Below are 14,312 nucleotides of genomic sequence, written 5' to 3'. Positions count from 1 at the left end.
TTTTATGACTTACTGGAACAGACCCAGAGTCCTGGCTCTGTAGCCCTCCCCAGAGCAATCAGCTGAGTTTGGTAAATGTTTGGTAAGTACAAAAAGGTCACTCAGGCTTAGTTGTAAGCCCATCATTGTGTTTTATATTGCCTCTAAGGAGGTTACGGTTTAATTTGGATCAAACTTACTAATTAACTAATTGTTTCAGTGACTGTTTTCACAGGTTTAGTTGCACATGTGTGCTTAACAATCCCCAGTTTATCAGATGTGGTTACAGTGACTCCAAAGTCCAACTAAGAGCTAATACACAACTGATCTTTATAGCGAGCGGCGTTAAAAGGAATTTAAACCGAACCCGGAAGTTATGGGGACAGAATCCTCTCGCTTCGCCAGACTCATCTCTGAGCTATTTGTAAACATGCGTCAAAAGCATGTGACGCTATGGACGCATTTCGGGGCGTCGTCCAATCAAAAGACGGGGGTGTGTTCTATGGGCGGGTCGCGATTGTGTCGCTTTGGAAATGTCGATGGACAGAATTGTCAGTAGGGCAAGAGACCCTTTTGGATTTGAGAATAAGCAGGAGGTTGATAAAAGCTTGTGGTAGCGGAGACAGATTAGTTATGGAAGCTGAAGGGACCGGAAGTGTTGCGAAAGAGGCGTTATGGGTAAGTCATCCTACCTTTGCAAAAGAAACGGGTTTTTTGCACTCACTTTTTATCACTTACTCATATACATCATCGCTTAGCGTCTGATACTGCCTTTGTGGATGTTGATAGTCCATTTACTTGTCTTTCTTCACAATCGTCATTTGTTTATTCTTGGTATTGCAGCGTTAACAGCTATGCTGTATTTGTTGCATCCATTAAAATACCTGCATTCCACCTAATTATGACCGAAATCTCATAAGAACTACGCATGGCCGTGATTAGATTTTTTTAAGGTGTAGTGCGCAGTTTCTAACGTAGCCACCTCTACCCGGAAATAAGGCAGGTATTTGCTCTCAGCTGTTTCCTTGTGATATATGTCCGTGCCGATGTGTGGCTTGTTTTCCTCAGAGCCAGTGAGAGGAGAGGGGAGCAGGGAGGGATGGAGAGGTGCGCTGGATGTTGCTGCAGGAGGATGTTGCGCACTTGAAATTTACCTCAGAGCGAGCGGCCAGTTCATCCAGCGGTACGAAGTACTGATTTCATTTATGGTTTTATATTTTAGTCTGCTTAGTAGATTTGATTCAGTTGGTGGCATCTTTTAAAGTAAAAATAAGTATTATATGTAATTTAAAGTTAAGAGGGAGGGAATATGTTTTTGAAACTTATGTACTGGCGAAAATAAGTGTAGTCAAGAAAACGCGCATCACCTTTAAGAAAAAAAGATTTTGTAGACGTCACAATTGAATCACGGCACCTGTCTGTGCCTAAAACAGACAGACACAACAGACGGCGTTTTAAGTATATCACAATTAGACGACGAGATATGATGAGTCAGTTTTTATTTTAATAGTCTTGTTTTGTATAAAAAGATATATATTTGTAGATATATCTTTCTGTATATTTTCATAAATCGATTTGTTTCAGTGGATGTATTGTTTCTTTAAAACCTATAAGTGAGTTTTATTAGTCAGTGATTTAGTTTGTGAACCTATTTAGGCCTTCTGTGCCAGCGCCTTGACTCGGCTCCATCCATCCAGAGGATTCTATGTCATACGCACTTTTTATTCCTGATGTAAACAAACCCTGCACAAGCAGTACTCGTAGTTACCACAGCACGGCGCATTTGTGCAGACTCACCGTAGAGCAAGTACTGCGCAGGATACAATTAGGAAATTATTGGAATGAGTCTGGTTTCTCTCCTCCTTATTTACAGGATGGGAACTTTGTTCAGCAGCCATTCAGATACAACCCCAGAGAATAAGACTTATAATTACCTGTCATGCTGAAGAGCAGCTTTAAATTGACTGAGTGATGTTTTATCATGTCATGAACCAATGCCTGGTCTCCACAGCGCTGGCTGAGGGTACAGCTCTGACCTCAGACGTTCTTCTTACTCCTTTTTTGATGCCGGAACACGAGCCAACAGTGTTGACGAGCGACGGTTCCAAGAGGAAACTTCAGATCAGGTAAAAGCAAACCTGGTTCCTTTGTTGGTTTACAGTAAAACAGTCACTAAAGGCAGAGTAGCCTTTTACAAATGAGCAACTATGTGGGTGCTTTTGGACTCTTTGCCTATTGCTCAGTAAAAAAAACAGTATCAATGGAGCTGACTGGGCACCTTTCCAAGGCAAAGATTAGGCTTTAGGAAGTGGAACGGGCATGGCTGATAGATGACGTGGCTAAAATTAACGCACTGCCCGCTGGATGAGAAGCATAAATAGCAGACAGGAAGAACCGGCAGTTAGATGGAGGTATCTTTAAAATTCTAGTGCCTTTGTCAGCATAAACACAAACCCGTCACTGTACAGCTTCCTATTCTCTTCAGAGGCTAAACGTTTGTGAAACAGTCAGCACTGCAGGAGTTTGGTTATAACATTGAGATTGAGGACAAAAGACAATGTTTATTATTAGAGTCCTAGGATTTAGTTGGTGCAGTAAACGTAAATTAAAAATTAAGCCGTAGCTACGTATCTTGCACAGAATGCACCCATGGACTGATATCTTTATCCTAGAGGAGCAGATAGGCTCGGATCAATACTCTGAGCATCTACCAGTCTGCTCCGAGCAAACCTGCTTTGATCCCCAGATCCCTTACATTTCCCTTTAGCTTGAGGGTGAAATCTGATTCTTTTACCGATCCTCTCCTTTCTCAGCACAAGATGCTTGTGTCCCCTGTCTCCAGTATAGCTCCAAAATATATATATATATATATATATATACATATACATATATATGCAGTATATATAAAACATCACAATCACAAGATAAATCTACTTGTAGTGTAAGGGTTCAAAGGGTAACGGCAAATCGAAGAACGAAGCTTTTACTTCCCCTTCGCATACAAAGAGAACTTCATGCTCCTAAAACGCAGTCAGACTTAATAGGCACATCCTTGTTTGGAACAGACAAGCTCATAAAAGAGACAGAAACAAGCTTGTTCTTCTCATTTCTTTGCTGCCAACTGCAGCCTTGGCTGCACTGACACAAATTGGCTCGTTTGACCTCCTACCATAACATATTTAAAAGAATCGTTTGATTGGGCCGACAGTTCCTCACTAATTATTTATATTAGCAGGGAATCGTTCGTAGCTCATGATTAATAACTTTGTTTACTAGAATTCTGTCTTTTGGTTCTTATATGTAACAAAGTAAGAAGAGCAATTTAATGGCTTTAGCCAACGCTGTGTGTTTTTCCAATTTCACTCTCATGTGCCAAATCATAATCTCAGTATTTATTGTCGATACTTAGACCATTATTTTCTGGCTCTATATCATATGGGGATTTTTTTCTGCTCCCACAGTTCCTGGATCCAAATTACAGGAAGAAACGATAAGTTGTCTTTAACAAGGTATGTAAACAAAGAAACCCAGAAACCCAAAGAAAAGAAATCTTCAGTAGAAAAGAAAGCCTTCAGTTATGACTAAAACTAAACAGACTGAGATAAAGGAGAAAAATCTTAATCTTCTTCACATTTATTCACAATAGTAGTTGTAATCAGAGGAGATTGTGAAATTATTGTTTGTTTTATAGCAATATTGTTATAGAAGTCATGTAGAACTTTAGAAAAGTAAGCGCTGCTTGTCGTCTGTCTGTTGTGATATTAAACCACCGGCTGTGTTCGCAGCGCTGACCTGTCTGTGGAGGTAGAAATGCGTAACACAAAGCAACGTGAGTATTTCAACTGAATCACACCGCAGTGTAAACACGAGCATCCAGTAAACGCGCCCCCCCGCGCAGACGGCACACTACAGGTCCGCGAGCGGTATTTAAAAGGCCCAGCGAGCGTCCGAGGGCTTATGCAAGCGCTAAACTGGTGATGTGCCTTTAAACCAGTGGGATGTCAGGTGATCGTGGAGGCTCAGTCAGCTCAGCCTCAGACAGAGCCGCCAGAGTGTGTCTGTAGCAGAGAGGCAGCGGCGCTCGCTCATTATGGGACACGGGGGGAAACGGGGACACGGCGCCGGAACGGACGGGCGACTGGAGCCACGGGGTCCGTTTACCTCCGCCTGCGCCGCAGCCGCAGCCGCAGCCGCAGGCGGCGCCCGTGACTCAGCCCCATCACGGAGCCGCGCTCCGCTGCCGTAACAGTGGTGTAAAAAGCAGGCAGAATTAAGTGCTGCGTCACAGTCAGGAAGAGGAACAGTGTGAGCGTGCGCACACGCACGCACAAACGCACTGGTGTCTGGTCCGCTCCGCTTCTGTGTATGTGTTGGTTGGAAGCGGCAGCCTAATGGCTGATCCGCTGTTGCAACTAGATGAAAATAAAGAGTGCGTGTGTCTGAGAGACGAGGAGAAGGAAGAGAGAAACACAGGAGGGAGGGAGAGCAAGTCAGAGTGAGAGGGAGATTGTGGATTAGTTGCTACGTCACTTTTTCTTTTTTTTCATGTCGGGGAGAAACAGAAGCCGAGATAACAGAAGCCCAGAGTCATCGAGATTTCCACCTGAAGTGGACACGGTGGCTTCGGACCGAACCGGGGCGTTCTCCTCCCGCTCCTCGTCCTCCTCGCTAGTTTTAATCGGCTCTGCCTGCCGCTGCCATGTACCAGTGTGTGTGTCTGCGTGCGCTCGGAGCTGGTGCCTGGGTTTCAACATGGATGCTGGAGATGTGGCACGATTGTTTAGGTCTCGATACGAGCCCGCGGCTCGGCCCGAGGTGCGACGGGGTGCTGGACCAGGGAACGTTCTGGAGGGCAGCTCGGTCCGGACCGTTCAGCTGAGTAATATGGATCTGTGAACGCCTCCTTTGCCTCGTGGAGTACGGAGCATTACATTGTTACATGTAGGTGAATGCGGTGGTGCTGCGTGGAACAGTGTTGCCTTTAATACACCATTACATTGTAGCCGGTCAGTTGAATTACAGGATAAGTTTGCTGCTGAACAGCGAGGACTGGAGGACGGCACAGGCTGGTCGGGATCCAGACGGCTTCGGCGCCGGACGGGTCGGACCCGAACCCGGGCGCCTTCGTTCCCACCCTCCAGGGCCGCCGGCATCGGGCGACAGACGTGTTTGTTTCTGCGTAGCCAGGAGCGACAGAGACGGTGACGCAGTGGCTTTTGGGCTGGACCTCCCTTCAACCAGCACACGGCTCGCATCTGTGCCTTCCTCCCTGCTCATCGCTCTGTTCACTCGCAGCTCCCTCGCCCTCCTGGAGGGAGGCAGCAGTGGACAGGATCACAGACCCCGAGCGCAGCAGAGGAGCTGTTTGCCTTGCTCTCTGGGTGACTCTGCTTTGGCGTCTCTCCAGTTCTCATGCGCTCAACTTCCTAAAGCTACTGTATCACAGTCCGGCGTGCCCAAGCTGGGCTCTGATTGGACGAGGGGGCGGCGCCTGATTGGTTGAGTGCGAGCAGACAGCTGGAGTTCAGCCTGTGATTGGTTGAGAAGCACCGTTCTCTTTATACAAAGGCTTTTGCGTGGATTCATGACCACTACATGTGTTAGTGTGTTTCTGTCTGTGGAAGTGGTTTTAGTTCATATGCTTTAATATACATAGTCACGTATCTTGTGAAAACATGTTAACATTGGTCAGTGTTTCAATATTAGCAGTTGACAATGCAACCATTTAACGACGTAACAGGTTTCCTTTGAATTTATTACAAATGACACCAGGACAGACATCAGTTCCTGTAAAAGTCAAAGGAAACCGACGGACCTGTGACGTGGCCGAGGCCTCTGTGTTCGCTCTACGAGCTGCCCAGCATCTCCTGCAGAACCTATGGGACTCTGTGGTACTGATGCCAGTGTTGAGGCTGTCGCATTCAGAATTGAGGCCCATAGATTCGATTAGGTGAGAGGTCTTGAAGCAAAGGATGCCACGTTTCCTAGATGATGCAAGACCATGTGTGCCTGCCAGTGGTCTGCATTGCAGCTCCCGCTCCTGGAGTCAGCTCCTCTCGCTCCTTCTCTCTCTCTCTCTCTCTCGCTCTCTCTCATCTAAATGTGCTGATGTTGTAGCAAACTACACAAGGGCAGCGTGTTTATGCTTCTTTGTGAAGGCGGCGGCGCTCGCTGGGATCGCGGGGCTCGTTCCTGTGATAACGCCACAGTTAGGCTGCTTGTCTGTGGAGGCTACTCATTAACAGAGTTTATGTAGGAATGTGAGTTTGATTGAGTGCACAATGCAAGCGTCCCTCTTCCACAACGAGCTGCCGTTTAAGGATTTGCAAAGAAAAGTGCAACCGCTTGATATCAGATTCCTTGTTATGAGCATTTCACCGCGGTTCAGTCGTTTAATGTCTTCGGCCCCTGATGCGTTTTCCGCAGAGTGCTTCGCAGTTCCATCCTGATTCTGTCGCTGACCGTTCTCCGAAAGCCTCCTGTCCCTTTAAATCTTTTATAAGCGTTACACAACAGGTCCAGTGGCACACAAGCAACAAACAACCCGAAAAAGAAACCTGACGGGGTTGGGTTGAGTCACCGAGGCGAAGGAACCAGACACCTACGGACAGACAGTCCCTCTGATCAGAGCTGTCACTGTGGCTACCGCACACACACACACACACACACACACACACACACACACACACACACACACACACAGCTCTGATGAGAGAAAATAATTCGGCTTGGCCCATCTGGAGCCTGATAAGGACTCGTAGGAGCTGTGGGGATTTTCCTTTCCCCTCTTGTCGTCAAACCGAAGTAGATCACGTGACGGCTTCATGCGCTGCATCGATTGCAGTTGTCGTCGTAAACACAGACCGTGCGTGGGCGTGTGTTGTGGGAGACAGAGAGTTTGCAGCGAGGCGCTGACCTGGTCGCTCTCCACCTGTCGCGGCTCCGCCCCGTCTGCGTCGCCTGCTTCCGCTTCCCTCGCGGTGACTGCAGAGGCCGGGCCTCGCGCCTCCATGCGAGCGTGCATGAAAGCAGAGCCGGCCCTCCTGCATGGAGCTGCAGGTGAGCCCCAGCGCCTCCGTGTGTGTCCGGCTCCTCGCACGTCCGCGGCGCTCGGATCGCGTGTCACGTCAGTCGTGTGGTGGTTCTAGAGAGGAGTGGAGTGAGAAGTGGGTGAGGGAGGAAGAGGTGCTGGTGCTTTCTCACTGGTTTCCCGTTTCACGTGGCCTCTCTGCCCTCTGCTTTCTGTCCTGGACCAGGGCAGGTAAACAAACGAGCCTTAAAGAGCAATGCTGCTCATTCTCTGCATCACACTTTCACCAACAACAAAACAATGAATTTGCTTTGCATACAATTACGGAGGATCTGACTCATCGTGTTCATCCGGATCAGAATCTGAGGGCTGGACTGTGTGGTTTTGCTGTGTGAGGGCTTAAGCACAGAAGATGCTGTCAGCTGCACGATCGCTTGCTCCGTCACAGGTGAAGTTGTGTCTTGCGTCCCGCAGGCTCCAGGTTGACTCGCGTTTGGCCACAGCTGCACCTCCAGTGCCCTCCTGCTGTGTTGGAGGTGCTTGGTGCCCAGGCCACTGTCATCTCAGTAAGTCTCTGTTGTGTCTCCCTCTGGATTCCTACGTGTTCGCATGTATTGTACTGTAACTGTCATATCTGACACTTTCCTCTTGACATATTCATATGTCATCATTCTTTACTATGGAGTGAAGATGTTGTAACGTGTGAACAGCAAAGTATTTACTGTGAAAGTGAAATGGTTTTTACAATTATTTACAAAAACTAGTATACAACATATGGTCCTGAAAGTTACTCATTCTCAGCATAACTGAGACAAGGGAGGCATTTAAAGATATGACCCTTCATATGTCACCATATAGTGTCTGCTATTACAACATGTCTTGCATATTGTTGGTTGGACATATCCGATCTGATGAGGATTATTAGTTAGACATGTAGGCCCAATCACTGCAGGCTTTTAGAGTGTGTGTGTGTGTGTGTGTGTGTGTGTGTGTGTGTGTGTGTGTGTGTGTGTGTGTGTGTGTGTGTGTGTGTGTGTGTGTTGCAGACTCGCTCCTGGTTCATTTCAGTGTATGTACATTTTAAGTCTTTTTATTTTTTTTTTATTTTAGTAACGCAGTTGCTTCCTTTATTCCCCACAGAGAGCCCTGTGTGTGCATCTTTACATGGAGAATCACTTCTGGATGGCTGCTAATGCTGATTTTTGTCCATCATCTGCCACTGTTTTGTTTATGGCACGTTTTACGCTACAGAAAAGTGTCTTTTGTGAGACGTTCCCCCTCTGGAAGCTGGTTTCAGATGGTGGCTTAGAGTATTGTCACCTATCTAGCACCATTTGAAATCAGTGTTCTTGGGGTGTGAAGTTTGTTTCACTATCCTTCAAGGCGGCCGCAGAGGTTTGGCGATAGCGATAGCTGCAGGAACTGTCAGCGCCTGCATCGATGCTCGATGGACTAAAAAGCGCAGGAGAACAGTGCTGCTTCGACAGCTCCAGCCTTGTCCTCTCTCCAAGGTTGACCGGTTTCTTTTGGTGTTCAGAGTCTGCTTTGTTTCTAGCACCATTTGAAATCGGTTACAGTGAAGGACAGATAGCATCTTACCTTGGAGGATCTTTGCACAACAGCTGTGTGGATAGCGATAGTAATGGATTGCTCCCTCAGTGAATTGTAACATGTTTGAGAATTTTACCCCAGGATTTCTCATAAACATCAGTGTAAGTAAAAGTAGCTACATTTTATTCTACAATGTAGGAAAACAGTCATTTTTTCTGGTAAAATATTTAAGTTTGAAAAATAATGTAATATAATATAGAGAATACATGTTAAATATCTAAATACAAATGACTTTAAAGTGTATGTAAGTACTGTACTTAATCACTGTATTCCCCATATTCCTACACTGATATTATCATTTCAATATTTTGTGTCTGTTTCAAATCCCTACTGTGTGATTATTTTTAGTTCATTGTTGAAGGATGTTTGATATATTTGATTATTATTATTATTGTTAGTGATAGTAGTAGTAGTAGTAGTAGTAGTAGTAGTAGTAGTTATATTAAGACATGTACTTGAAGGCAGTGCTAGACATTTGTTTTGTGTAAATGTAAATTTGACCTTGTGGTCTAAAATTTACAACCTGAGGCCAGCATTAAATCATCCAGACCTGATTAGATAACGCATCTCTCGGATTTTTGGCCCAAATACAAGAACCTCAAACTTTACTATGAATTTAGTAGAAGCAAGTGAGATTGTCTCATAACATCTTAGCTTCTTTCTTTAAGTTCAAAATGTTTGGACAGTGCCAGTAAAAAGATTTTTGGACTCCAGTCAACATTTCTCAGACTGACTGACTTTGCAAAGTTTTGTGAATAAGTTCATCACAAAGCTTTGTGTTGTGCGTTTTGTGTGGAAACTAATTTATTTTGCATTAACCTAAAATAAATAAACGTGCTAATTAAACACCATGTAAAATCTTTAAAATGTACATTTCATTATCTAATTTCTTGAACATTGTTAATGATAAACCCCAGAACTCATTAGTGGAATCCTTTTCACTTTCATGACGTTTCAACAATCATCATCATCAATGCTTTAGGTTCTGACTTCGCAGATGATGTCGCCATCTAGTGGAGCAGAACGAATTTCGGTCACAGGAACTAACAGTGCGCTGGGACTAGCTTCATTTTACATTAAAAAGTCAATATTCTGTCGCTTACTTGCTTTAATTATAAAACTTGATTGACACCATAGTTATGTTAATTGACCAGATAGCGCAAACTTAAGCATTCTTAGCATGATTTATTTTGTTCTGTTTTATTGTGTTCATGTCTATTATCATCATGGTGCCTATGGTTTCGTACGACAAACCCTGGCGCTGCCCAATCCTGCTTTAATTACGGTAATGCAGCCACTTTCGTCTTTAGCGCTTACAAGCAACATTACGGTAACTACGGGGCGTGCCACTTTTTGACAGTCAAACATGGCGCTGTCCTGTTCGAGTCTGTGCAGGCAGGTGTCTTTAATCCGACTGTGTGGCTTCAGGACAAATGTTCTTCATTCTCCACACGTGTCCCGTCAAACCAGGTATGTTTAAAACTCTCTGAAGTTCACGGGTTGACGGTGCGTCCCTAGTTTTACTCGTCTCTCTGCTTAAGCTAGCTTCTGGACTTCCTCACCGGGGTTTTGGTTTTTATGTGAATAAACGTTTCAATACGTATCTCATGATACATGACACCTGCCAAACGTGGTGTCACCTCCATGCAATTTATGTAGAGTGATGCAACATGGATGTGGGATAACGCGTCTAAAACAGTCCCAATGTCGGAACTGAAGCGTCACTGAACGCATCACGTCTGTTCACTGCCTTTAGTTTTTATCTTCCACACAGAGCTGCTGTTTACGCCTTTGTTTACAAAGTATCATCACAGTTCATAAAGGGTCTCTACAAACTTATCAAAGCTAAATACTATGTCTGATAATAACCCATGGCTACTAACATTGTATGTAGTCTTAGGTCATATGAAATAATTATTCTATGTTTTTATGTCTATAATCATCATTTTCTACTGAATGTTGGAGGACCATGAGTCACACTGATTGAGAGGCGCTTACGCTTTTATTTCCAGCCTGCCCCTGAGTAGACAATGCTCATCATCCAAAGTCAGACGAGGGATTAATCGATATGTCCAGTGGGTAAACAGCAAATATGAAGATTTCCTCAAAAGGAAATTTCCCCGCTTTTATCTGCTCTACCACACATTCAAGGAAGGTAAGCCCGCTGATAACCCACATCTCCAGTTCTAAAGCATTAATCATGAAATACACAGAGCTAAAGAAACGCGCAATGCTGAAAGAGGAATATTTGTATGTCTTAAATGTCATGCCCTTTAAAAAGTATTCACCCAAAAATGCTCAAGTTAGGATCTGTAATATTTAAAAGAGCTGTAATAGTTGTTGGAACTACAACCTGACATTCTGAATAACATGGTATTGTTATTCTGTTGTTTCTCACACTGAATAAATCAGCAGCAATTTTACATTTTTAACACAAATATATTTGCTGTCATCCAGGTTTCAAGTCATTGTTCTGTGATGCCAAAGATGTGAGACGAATAAAAGAAAAGATGATATCAGGAGTAAAGTTTGAGGATTTGCCCTACAGGGATATGGAGAAACTCAGACAGGTGGGTGTTCTACCATATGGGACTCACCAAACTTTAAAGTGGGGACTTGTACCCTTATATTGTTAGAGATGGAATTGATTATTCAGTCTGTCATTTTAATCAGAATTGCCAGACTTCTGCAGGTCTGCACTTCTTAAATCAGACGTCTGGGATTCAACTGCAGGTTTTGCAGTAGGGATTGTTGCTTCAGGTTTTCAGTTACTCGACATTTGTTTCTCAGTTCCGCAGAGACATTATCAAGGCTTTTCCTCTGGTGATGATATCCATTCCTCCTTTTGCCAACTACCTGGTTTTAATCCTGATGTGAGTTACTTTAAAGTTACTCATCTTTTTATTTCAGTTGACACACAGATTCATATTTAGCTGTCCTGTTCTCCCCCTGTTAACACCTCTTCCTTTCGCCCACGTCTCTGCTTTCAACCCCTCCTGTTTCCTGCCAGGTACTTTTTCCCCCGTCAGATGTTGATCCCCCACTTCTGGAGTCCGAGGCAGCAGGTGGAGTTTCGGGCAGTGTACCATTCCCTCAGGGTTCGCCACCACTGGCCAGTGCTCAAAGTACTGAAAGATGTGAGCAACCAGGTCAAAGACAGTCAGCTACAGACACGCCTTAAGGACCTGTGTGCTAAAGTGAGCAAACAAGTTGGACTTTAAATGGCAAGCTGAAGGATGTAACAACTAAAATATGTAATGAATCTTGACACATCTGATCAGAAATTTGATAGAAGGATGTAGCTGTGTTCAACAATACAAATTAAAATTCACTATAATTACGTATCTTGTCACATCATATCATCTGAATATGTATCTAGTGTAGTTAACTGACTTTTGGTATATTTCCAGGTGCAAAATGGAGAAAACCCCAGCGTGTCTGAAATCCTTGCAGTCCGAAGCTTGTTTTCTGCACACCCCCTGGGTATGAGGAGTATCAGTGTGGATCACATGGTCAGTAAAGCTCCTCTACTCTTCACTCACAGAAGGCATGGTGAACATCAACGTCACTAGAATATCTATTGTGTGTCCGATCAGAGACACATCAGCCCGTTGCTCTTCCTCACGCCACACCTCCCGGGTTTTCTGATCAGCCGGCGGCTCAACAGCCACGGGCTGGAGCTGCTCCAGCTGGACCGAGCCCTCAGCAGAATGGGGCCTCTGCAGCTGAGTGACTCTGAGCTTAGACAGGTCTGTAAGATTCATTAAGTTTTTATAATTGTATCTTTATTATGATCAGATCTTCATCCAAGTTCCACATTTTAATTTTAACAAATAACTCAAATGCAAAACAGTCATAGATATACATTGATAGAGTGGTACTCTAACATACTGTACTGGGCAAATGTTAAGTTTGTTTTAATGTTAGAACACAGGACTAGATGTGATTATGCCAGCATGAATCAGCAGCAGGAAATATCATAGACTGAAGCTGATCTACCAGATCCAGTCAGCACAGTAAATATCTAACTGATGTGGTGAATACAGTTTGTACTTTTAGTTGAAGTTACTGGCTCGTGAGTGACTTGTGACTTTAAGTGCACATTAATGTTTAATGCTCCAAAAGGGTTTTCTTGTGACTGTGTATTACATCACTTGTGTACCCTTGAAAAGCTGTCGGTTAAAATACTTTTTTGCTCTAGGCTTGTTATGTAAGGGGGCTTAATTCTGACAGCGTTGACATCAAGCAGTGCCGTGACTGGTTGTCCCACTGGCTTCAGGTGTCCTCCTCATTAAAAGGTAATTTCATTGATATACAGTATTTGTGTTTTTGACTGCAGCTATCACAAATCATAACTGTAGTTTATTACTTAGTTATTGTCATGTATTGACATTTATTTTGTTGGAGCACTTGGAACTGTTATTGCAGCAACAGTCATCATACTTAATTGAATTTCTAACATCTTAACCTTCAATCACACCAAGCTAAAGAAGAAACACCCAAGACATTAACAAAGCTTTTCAACACACTGTAGCGAGAGGTGGTTTGGAGATTATCTTAGGACCCCATGTATTCTTTACTCCTTGCCTGCTTTGTCTTTAATGAAACACTATGTTTAAACCTTTGTCAAATCTTTTGCAGACTCAGAGGTATCCCTGCTTTTGCACAGCATGGTGTTGCTCTCTGCCAACCCCCTGAATGAGCCCAGCCGCTGCTGACAGGAAGCCTGATACAATGTGCTTCATTCATGAACTGGGCAACAGAACTTCCCTAGAAGTTGTCAATGCCTCTTTTTTTTCTAAAGGAAAATATATTTTAAAACTAGCAAAATCTTTAGTCCATGCATAGCAGAAAAATGATGTGGATCAATGTGGATTGTATTTGCAAACTACAACAACATGCACTTTGGCTTCAAAATCCTGTTTGGCACTTGTTTGTGATGCATGGACTTATATATTTAGTGGAGATGTTGGTAATAGCGTGTGACCATGTGCAGGCGAAGACAGTCACCTATTTACTTTTAAGCACACAAAGACAAGCGGGAATGGCAGCATTGTTTAGCAAATGCTGTTAAAGTGCGTGGGTTTATTTGTTCGGACACATTCCATTTATAAAACAGATGACCTAATTGGATGTGTGCTGTATATTCATACCTCATGTTCTTTGCTCTAGCTTTTGTTTTAGGAAAATGTTACTCACAGTAAAAAGCCAAATGAAGTTATATGGAGTTTTATGGCAACACAAACGTAGGAGGAACAACTGGCTGACAGAACAAGAAGTGGACGACCCAAAGGCAAATGTTTACAGATCAAACGGACTAAAGACATGCATGTTTCTGTGTGTGATGAAAGGCTGAAGCTTTTACTATACATCACTATTATCTAACCCACCTGTGCCACTTATTGTTTTGCTTTTAAGGCTGAAAGGGACATAAATTTATCCTGGTAAAACAACATGAGCACATGTTTCCACGGGACATTTTGCCTGTTTCAAGGTAACTGTTGGAGGAAGTCACTCATGCTTTTGTTCAAGCAAAGTGTCAATTAGAAAAACATCTGAAACAAACTGCAATTAGTTTGTTTATAATTTAAGTTTGAAATTATTTGCTTGACTAAATGTGGTGTTGCTGTGCCAAGAATATATGTCTGAAAATAAATTCCTTTTAAAATGGGGCTTTTTTTTAAAATTACAC

General features: G+C 43.7%; 1 protein-coding gene across 6 annotated transcripts; it reads left to right on the top strand.

The window, feature by feature from the left end:
* The first annotated feature begins 493 nt into the window (after positions 1 to 493).
* On the top strand, positions 494 to 14,292 carry letmd1 (LETM1 domain containing 1). 6 transcript variants are annotated; one of them, XM_055510222.1, is made up of 14 exons: positions 497 to 657; positions 1,048 to 1,162; positions 1,991 to 2,105; positions 3,441 to 3,488; positions 7,484 to 7,575; positions 8,150 to 10,090; positions 10,633 to 10,775; positions 11,078 to 11,190; positions 11,411 to 11,493; positions 11,631 to 11,817; positions 12,031 to 12,132; positions 12,217 to 12,369; positions 12,822 to 12,918; positions 13,262 to 14,292. In XM_055510222.1, exons 6-14 carry the CDS (start codon positions 9,987 to 9,989, stop codon positions 13,336 to 13,338), a joined length of 1,059 nt encoding a protein of 352 aa, XP_055366197.1. In that variant the 5' UTR covers positions 497 to 657; positions 1,048 to 1,162; positions 1,991 to 2,105; positions 3,441 to 3,488; positions 7,484 to 7,575; positions 8,150 to 9,986; the 3' UTR covers positions 13,339 to 14,292. The 6 variants fall into 6 exon arrangements, with proteins under 6 accessions (XP_055366198.1, XP_055366197.1, XP_055366195.1 ...); XM_055510220.1 differs by adding an exon at positions 3,765 to 3,808 and having other exon boundaries at positions 7,484 to 10,090; XM_041071531.2 differs by having other exon boundaries at positions 3,441 to 3,808.
* Positions 14,293 to 14,312: the final 20 nt, after the last annotated feature.

This window comes from Betta splendens, chromosome 7 (assembly GCF_900634795.4).
Source record: "Betta splendens chromosome 7, fBetSpl5.4, whole genome shotgun sequence".
NCBI classification, from domain to species: domain Eukaryota; kingdom Metazoa; phylum Chordata; class Actinopteri; order Anabantiformes; family Osphronemidae; genus Betta; species Betta splendens.
This window is presented reverse-complemented; position numbering and strand designations above follow the sequence as displayed.

Bases quoted from the DNA above. Each gene is read 5' to 3' on its own strand.
- letmd1 (XM_055510222.1), top strand. From the start codon at position 9,987: ATGGCGCTGTCCTGTTCGAGTCTGTGCAGGCAGGTGTCTTTAATCCGA. The intron at 10,776-11,077 runs GTAAGCCCGCTG...GCTGTCATCCAG, and splicing joins CTACCACACATTCAAGGAAG to GTTTCAAGTCATTGTTCTGT. The intron at 11,818-12,030 runs GTGAGCAAACAA...GTATATTTCCAG, and splicing joins TTAAGGACCTGTGTGCTAAA to GTGCAAAATGGAGAAAACCC.